The sequence below is a fragment of the Patagioenas fasciata genome, chromosome 6 (assembly GCF_037038585.1).
Source record: "Patagioenas fasciata isolate bPatFas1 chromosome 6, bPatFas1.hap1, whole genome shotgun sequence".
NCBI lineage: Eukaryota > Metazoa > Chordata > Aves > Columbiformes > Columbidae > Patagioenas > Patagioenas fasciata.
Genome location: NC_092525.1, coordinates 15,249,204 through 15,257,474, shown reverse-complemented (window position 1 = coordinate 15,257,474; position 8,271 = coordinate 15,249,204). Strand labels below are relative to the sequence as shown.

The 8,271-nt window shown below is 52.0% G+C and overlaps 1 protein-coding gene across 1 annotated transcript; it reads left to right on the top strand.

Annotated features, from left to right (window-relative positions):
* Positions 1–860: 860 nt before the first annotated feature.
* On the top strand, positions 861–7,996 carry GLUL (glutamate-ammonia ligase). The gene is made up of 7 exons (XM_065841935.2): positions 861–1,001; positions 2,171–2,361; positions 3,563–3,724; positions 3,987–4,133; positions 4,621–4,748; positions 4,923–5,122; positions 6,281–7,996. Exons 2-7 carry the CDS (start codon positions 2,196–2,198, stop codon positions 6,597–6,599), a joined length of 1,122 nt encoding a protein of 373 aa, XP_065698007.1. The 5' UTR covers positions 861–1,001; positions 2,171–2,195; the 3' UTR covers positions 6,600–7,996.
* Positions 7,997–8,271: the final 275 nt, after the last annotated feature.

Below are 8,271 nucleotides of genomic sequence, written 5' to 3'. Positions count from 1 at the left end.
GAACAGCAATTTTTGTGTCATCCTCCAAGGCTGGCATGGGGCAGCCCAGGATCCTGTCACCCCTGGACAGGTGTGTGGGTGGCATTTGCTTGGCTGTGTGTGTTGTGTGCAGGTGTGTGCACACAGGCAGCAGCAGCTCCTGCTAGCGCTGGGATCGCTCTCCCACCCCCTGGGTGCAGGCTGGGAGGGTGGAACAGGGGTTGAGGATGGGACAACAAGCCAGCTGCTGGGGTGGAAAAATACCGGGCAATGCCTGAAGTTTGCTGGGTGCCTCTGAAGTGGGTGCTCTTGCTGGGTGATTTCTCCTCTGGTCGTGTGACAGTGACTGATCCTGTGCCCTGGAGCAAGGGTCTCGGCTGCAAATCCAGGTGCTGGAGCCTGTTTAAGCTGCTGCAAGGGGTATTACAGAAGCACTGCTCATTCCCCCACCCCCCAAAATATGCGTCAAGCCAGAGCCTGGGCTCAGGGCTTGCGGGGGGCGGGGTGAGGGGTCTCCCATTCCTCTCTTGCCCTGCTGCCCTGTTTACCCAGGGCGGCTGATTACCATCCCTGCGAGTTATGCAAAGGCAGCCGCTAATGTAAACGCTGCGGAAAGCCCTGGATTTGCTCCTGCAACCGCTCTCTCAGAACTATGCGAGACGAAGGGTTGTTTTTCTACGGGCTGGGGGGGGGGAAGGGGGGTTGCAAAATGGACCTCAGCTCCCCTGCCCTCTCTTCGCTCTGCTTTCTGTCCCCTCTCTCTCTGTGCGGAGCGAAGCGGGGACTCCCCTCCCTTTCCCGGGGCCGGGGGGGCAGTGACAGCCCATCCGCGCTGCTGCCGCCGGAGGAAGAGGCGGAGGGGGCGGAGCGGCGGCCCCGTGTCCCCCCGGCCCCGTCCTGCCCCCGGGCCCGGCCGGCGCTGCCCAATCAGTGCGGCGGGGCCGGCGCGGCGGCTCCATAAAGCGGCGGCGGGCGCGGTCCTGGGAGCCGAGCGTGGGAGTCCCGCGCCGAGCCTGCTCCAGGTAGGGGGCCTGCGGGGCTGGGGGTGTCCGGGGTCGGCAGCTGCTTCCTCACCGACACGGCCCCAGGGGCGGGGGGGAGACGCTCCGCCTTGTGCCAGGTCCGGGGCTCCCCGGTGGCTGTTTGGCCAGACCTTGTAGGGGAAAGTTCCTGCTTCGCGTTTTTGGGTTGTTTTTTGTGATAAGGGGGCATGGAGAGGCAGCTTGAGTTTTCTCTTGAAAACAGATGCTTTTTGCACTTTTTTTTTTTTTTTCTTCGCGAGACTCTCTAGCTACTTGCTTAAATATGGGTGCCTTCCTCCCTGCCAGCAGATGGACGTGTGGGTGATGCGTCTTGCAGTGGAATGGGATCCGCGGGACCCCCCCCCTCGGCAGCGCAGAGGAACAGGGTGGGCTGGGGAGGGCCAGTCCGGGCAGCCCGGGTCTCCCTGCAGAGGAGTGTAGGGCGTTGGAGTGACTTTTCCAAGTCACTTCAAATTTTCGAATAATTTGCATTTTGTATGGGCCCCAGGCTGCTGTGGTCCTGTCGCATGTGGGCTGGTTGTCCCTGGGAGCTCAGCTCTAGGCTCTCTGTCCTTGGCAGGGATGCTGCTGGTCTCCCCAGAGCCTCTTTGGCCTCCCCATCGCTGCCTGGGTTGCTCAGGGATTGCTTATGCTCCTTGTTGATTGCTTTTTGCTGCCTCCTGCCCTAGACAAAGTTTGGATAACATCAGCTGATCAGAGAAGGCAGCTGGGGCTGGCAAGCCGTCATTGCTGAAGGAAGTATATTAAAAAAGCCATTATCATTATTATTAAAATATATTAAGAAAGCTTTCATTGTGCATTAGCCTTGTTCCAGAGCACTGGTGAGCACAGAGGTGAAAAGTTCACATAGGGCTGAGGAGCACTTTTGAAGGCTGTTGCTTGGTGGATAAGATCTACATTTTTGGCAGGAGTTTGAGTTTTAACGGGATGCTTTGAAGGCATCACTTCTGGAATAGGGCTTTCCTAGCTGCCTGCGTCTGCCTGAGCTGCTGTGTTTGCTGCCTGCAGAACAACATGGGACTGCTGGAGATGACAGCCAGCCCCGTGCTGAGCTGTCTCGTGCTCCTCCCTGGTTCGGGGGGGTGAAAAATCTGGGAGCGCAGCAAAGGGCTGACGACTTGGGTTGTTTTTTGTATCCTCCCTTGCAGGAACCCCCTCGTCCGCTCTGCAGCCATGGCCACCTCGGCGAGCTCCCACCTGAGCAAAGCCATCAAGCACATGTACATGAAGCTGCCGCAGGGGGACAAGGTCCAAGCCATGTACATCTGGATCGACGGGACAGGGGAGCACCTCCGCTGCAAAACCCGCACGCTGGACCACGAGCCCAAGAGCCTGGAAGGTGAGAGGGCAAGTGCAGGATTTGCTGCGCCTCAAAGGGTGGAGAAAGCAGCTGTACTTGGCTGCTACAGAGAAAGGATGCCATTTCTCTCTTTTCATGGCAGAAGGATGGTATTTGAGGAAGACGCCGCTCCTCACCCCCTCCCAGTTACCTCTTTCCCCAGATAGCCCAGGGGAATGTTCCCAGCTCTCCAGATGTGGAGTTTGAGCAAGATGCCCAGGGTTGAGAGCCTGTCCCTGGCACTGCCCCACTGCGGAGGGGGCTGTTGGCAGGGGCTGGGGGCTGTTGGCAGGGGCTGGGCAGCCCATTGACTCTCAAGTGCTCGTTTTGGCCGGAAGTAGTTTGGCAGAAGAAAGTGGAGGGGAAAGAATGGAGCTATCCGGTGTAATTAAGAGCTTGTGTCCCTCAGAACAAACAGTCCCAGCTTACACAATAATAGCATTAGGATTTTCCCCAGGTTGCCATGGTGCTGGCTGGAGACAGTTATGAAATGAAAATACTGTGTGTGACTGAGCAGAATTATCTTTTTTTTTTCTTTCCCCCTTTCCCTCTAAGGGAGTGGTTGGCACAGCTCCCTTTAAATCTCTGTGCTTCCCATCCTCCCACTTTCCCCCCAGGATATGGAGGAGATAACATTCTCCGGGTGGAGTTCACTGCTGTGCTTTGACCAGGAGGGCAGTGCGGAGCCAGGAGGGGTGGGCAAAGGGACCAAGCTGCCCATATTCCTCCTCCATATGGGGCTCCACATGTGATATTTGCTTTCCCACCTTCTCCAGGCTGTGCAACATGGATAAGGGTATTTTGTGGTGCCCCTCACTCCTACAGCTTGAAGCTCTGCTCTCTCCCAGCTTGCCCCGGCACCTCTGCGAGGAGACTGGGTGCTCTGCTCATCCCCCTGGGTTGTTGTGACATAGAAAACGTCCTTAGTTCTGCTCGGTTTGCTGGGCCTTGGCCAGCAGCCCAGCTCCTTGTGTTTCCCAGGGTGGCTGGGGACGTGCATTCCCCTGTTTTTTGCTTGTTTTGGTGTTTTGATTTTTTACTTCCCCCATTTGGAACAAAACCAGCTGAGCTGGGATTAAACCTATTGTCAGTCTGTCCCATACAAGCATCTTCATCTTTGTAATACTGGAGGGTGGTGGGGAGCCCACCCTGGTGACCAGAGACCCTTGATCACTGTGCCTTGTTCCTCTCTCCACTCCAGATCTCCCCGAGTGGAATTTTGATGGCTCCAGCACCTTCCAGTCTGAAGGCTCCAACAGTGACATGTACCTGCGACCTGCTGCTATGTTTCGGGACCCTTTTCGCAAGGATCCCAATAAACTAGTTCTCTGCGAGGTCTTCAAATACAATCGCCAGTCTGCAGGTGAATGGACCTTCTCTCTTCTCCTGGTGGAGCTGGTGTTTCTGGGGAGGGGGACACCTGTCCAAATGCTGTTCATGCCTTCAGTGTTGCGCATGGCACAAAAAAAATCCTGGCCCTGAAAGTTAAAGTGCTGGTGGTGGAGAAAGGGCTGTTCTGGGATTCTTCACCAATGCTGCTGGGACTCAAACTGTAAATAAAGTAGAAGGAGAGAGTGGAGGTGGAGATGCTAATAAGCCTTGTGTTGGTTTCTTTTTTGTTCTAGAGACAAATCTCCGCCACACCTGCAGGCGGATCATGGATATGGTGTCCAATCAGCACCCCTGGTTTGGGATGGAACAAGAGTACACTCTTCTGGGGACAGATGGACACCCGTTTGGCTGGCCTTCCAATGGCTTCCCTGGACCCCAAGGTAACCTCTTGGGGAGTCTGTGCTGGACCAAGTCAGAATTCCTTAGTGCGGTGATTGCACTGTAATCTTTGGGATGCAACTTAACTGCTTTGGGCGAGCTGAAAGATTTGAGTTGTTTCTAGAACTGAGGGTGGACAATATCAAGCAGGATATTGGCAAAAACTAACCCATGAAATTAAGGTCATTGCAGAAAGGTTGAGATGGTCATTTGCCACATACGAATTTGCTGCTTGGTTTGTTAATCTGCAGGTGATTTAAAAACTTGCCTAGCATGAGCGTGACAGATTACAAACCCAGACTATTGGAGGGACTCTCTCTCCATCGGTGCTCTGCTAGTGCTACTGTGAAAAATGGATTTGGGGGCTTTTCCACACATCACATGCCTTTGTAGAGTTCTTCCTTCTGTGTGCTCTGTTTTCACTGAGTATGAGCCTTTATCCTTTCTGGAAACTCATGTTTTCCTTGCTGTCCACCTGTGCCATTGCAGGTCCATACTACTGTGGTGTAGGGGCAGACAAAGCCTATGGCAGGGACATTGTGGAGGCCCACTACCGAGCGTGCCTGTACGCTGGCGTGAAAATTGGAGGAACCAATGCAGAAGTGATGCCAGCCCAGGTAAATTGTTTTAGGTGCCTCCTGGAGGCAGACAGAACAGATAAAACGCAAGCAGCAGGAGCATTTGGCTCTGAGCCACATAGTTTTGTCAACAATCAGAGTGTAAGGGGGTGGGAAATGTCTCACTGTGGGTTGTCTCTGCACCACTGAGCCAGTCACTCCTCCTTCTTGTAGTGGGAGTTCCAGGTGGGACCATGTGAAGGGATTGAGATGGGCGATCACCTCTGGATTGCACGCTTCATCCTCCACCGGGTGTGCGAAGACTTTGGTGTCATCGTGTCCTTCGATCCCAAGCCCATCCCTGGGAACTGGAACGGTGCTGGCTGTCACACCAACTTCAGTACCAAGGAAATGAGGGAAGACGGAGGTCTCAAGTAAGTGTTTTGAGATGGGCCAGCAGTATGTGTTTGCTAGGCAGCAGGCTGGACTTGGTAGCAGTGAGCTTTTTACAGAGTTTTGACCACATGGGAGATGTCACTCTGGTGCTTGGTTGTTATGTTTGAGCCTTTTTTCTGGATTTTTTGTTTTTTGATATATAACTTTGTGTAATGATAGACTCCCATCTTGGTGTTGGGTGGGAAATTCAGCCAGTGTTGATGAAAGCATGGGTGGCCAAGGTGCAGCTATTCATAGCAGGCTGCCCAGCTCTTGATCTGCCGTTGCTCAAAACAAATAAATTCAGGATAGGCATTTTTTGCATGACCATGATGAAAGAGGAAGACTATTTGCTTCTGTCTACACCAGGCTGTGGAAGCTAATGACATGTTTTCTTAAACAACAAGATCCTGGAAATGTAAAATACTAGTTCGCTTGTGGGACTGATGTGCTGGGACCTTACAGCACTGGGTTGCAGTGGAGCTCCGTGAAGGGATTCTTCCTGGCAGCAGTGTTTTCTTGCCTTATTCTTAGTGATGCCCTGAGATAATAAGCCAACCCGTGACTGTGTGAGCTTCCCAAATAGAAACTTATGTGGTAAGAAATCTCCCCCCTGAGAGCAGGTTCCTCAAGGCAGTGTGTCTGTGGGATCTGGCCGTGGGTCAAACTGGTGGTGTCCCATGCACAGCACTCCCGAGGGATCTTCTCAGGCCATGGAGATCCATTTTCAAGAACCAGCTTGGGTCAGAAGTAGAAGTGAAGAGAATCCTTGTGTTGAGATGATCAGAAAATTGGGCTGGGCTGTAGGGCATAGGATAATAGATTCATAGAATCATTTTATTTTGATGAGACCCTCAAGATCATCGAGTCCAATGATTAACCCAACACTGGCACTAAACCATGTACCTAAGAAGCTCATCTACATGTCTTTTAAACCCCTCCAGGGATGGTGACTCCACCAGTTCCCTGGGCAGCCTGCTCCAATTCCTGACAAGCTTTTCTGCAGATAAATTTTTCTTACAATAGGCTTCCTCATGAAGCAGCTTAGGGACAGCGATGAATCTGCTGTGGCTTGGATGCAACAGCCAAGAGTGGCTCAGCTCGTACTCCCATCTGACACTCACTGTGTCTTCCCCTCTTCCTTGCTCCCTTCGCAGGCACATTGAAGAGGCCATTGAGAAGCTGAGCAAGCGTCACCAGTACCACATCCGTGCCTACGACCCCAAAGGGGGGCTGGACAATGCCAGGCGCCTGACGGGTTTCCACGAGACATCCAACATCCACGAGTTCTCAGCTGGGGTGGCCAACCGTGGCGCCAGCATCCGCATCCCCCGGAGCGTGGGCCATGAGAAGAGGGGCTACTTCGAGGACCGCCGGCCTTCCGCCAACTGTGATCCGTATGCTGTGACAGAGGCCCTCGTCCGCACGTGTCTCCTCAATGAAACCGGAGACGAGCCTTTCGAGTACAAGAACTAAGCGGACTGCGCCCACAAACACCGCCTTCCCCCCGCGATTCCCGCACCCCTAAATCTTCCCTTCTAGATGTAATCCTGAGGGTACAAGATAACACATTTTTTTGTGTCTCAGTAACTCTTGTTGTCTTGAGGTGGGGAGGAGGGCAAATTTAGTTTTATCCATGTCTGTTTGTCATTGACTCTTCAGAAGATGAGAGGAGGAAGAAGGTCTTTAGAGAACTTTTAACCACTGTTTTATTTTTTTTGTCTAATTCATATGTACATCTGATGGGATCCAGTGGCTTCCAGGGACAGACTGCACACACAAAAAACCCAGTTGGCAAGTGGAAAGCTTAAAACTACAGCTGACTCCCCCAAGAGTCAGGTTTGGGGTGTTGGCCCCACCGCTGACTCTCTGCAGGCTGATGGTTATCTAAGGTTGGTTCCTTGCTGCGGAGAAGGGAAGATGGAGCTGTGATGGAGCCCTGCGTGCTCCTGCTTCTATGGTGTGATGGGGAGATCTTTACCTTCTGAGGTTCCTGGGAATCTTCTGGTATTGAGCTCAGTGTAAGAGCATTGAGAACTCCTGATTCTGTCACTGGAAGTCAACTGATCTCTGGCTCATAACACAGAGTGAAGTAGTATTTTTCTATTTAAATATAAAAAAAGCCAACAAAAAAATTGTATATGAAAGTGTTTTTTTTAAAAAAAAAAAAAAAAGATATGATGTTCCAGCGACTCACCTGGCTAGAGCAGGCAGAGCTTCTGAGGATGCTGTCAGGGTGGCCTCCAGGTGGGACCGAGGGTGAGCTTGGAGGGCTTGGTGGAGGAGACTTATTTCAGAGATTTATCTCAGCGTGGAGTTCGCAGGAGGCGGTTTCCAGATCCGGGAACCCCACAGAATCATTTGTCACTGTAACTCGAGCAGCTGCGATGCGCTCGTGAGCGCGTTCGATCGAGATGATGGAGGTGTCCTGAACAAGGAGTTGACTGGTTAACCACATTCTGGACAGAGCTGTGAGTGTTTTACCTTTCCAGCGGGGCTAGCATGTCACTAAAGCAGGGCTGTTGGTAAAGGAAAAGAAAAAAAGATTTAGGTTTTTTTTTTCTTAATTTCCATAATGTTCTTAGTTGCTAAAATGGAATGGTTTTACAAGAGACTGTTGATGTCTCTGTTGTGTCCTGGCTCTCGGGCTGCCTGCCATCCAGCTGTGATGGGGGCTGGGAGAAGGGAGAGGCCACCGGTCCCTCCTGGCCAGCCCTGACACCTCCCAGCTCATGCTGGGGAGTTCAGACGTTCTGGGATTTTACACTTGGGTATCTTAGATGGTACAAGTTCTATTCTGTTGTATTTGGACTTCTTCCAAATAGGTTTCTTTTTTTTTTTTTATATATAATTAAAGAAGCACAAAACCTTAATTCTGACTTGTGCCTCCTTTCTGTGATTCCTCCTGGCGGCTTCTCTTGTACGTGCATTGCCTTCACCTTCTGAAGGGAATTTTACCCTGATAGTGGGTAGGCTTTGGCTTTTCTTTAGTGGGTTGAGGTTTTTTGGGGGGCAGCGGTCTTCCAATCCCTGTGGGCTCTCCAGGTTTGTGGTGGTGATTGGTTTGTTTCCTTGTATGTATGGTTTTTGTAGCTGACTGTTGATTCTCTGGTGGTGGATGGTCTAGCTGTGACTGGAATTTGGGGTT

Excerpts from the sequence above, each read along its gene's own strand:
- GLUL (XM_065841935.2), top strand. The coding sequence starts at position 2,196 with ATGGCCACCTCGGCGAGCTCCCACCTGAGCAAAGCCATCAAGCACATG. Across the intron at positions 4,749-4,922 it reads CAGAAGTGATGCCAGCCCAG|TGGGAGTTCCAGGTGGGACC; the intron begins GTAAATTGTTTT and ends TCCTTCTTGTAG. Across the intron at positions 5,123-6,280 it reads AGGGAAGACGGAGGTCTCAA|GCACATTGAAGAGGCCATTG; the intron begins GTAAGTGTTTTG and ends CTCCCTTCGCAG.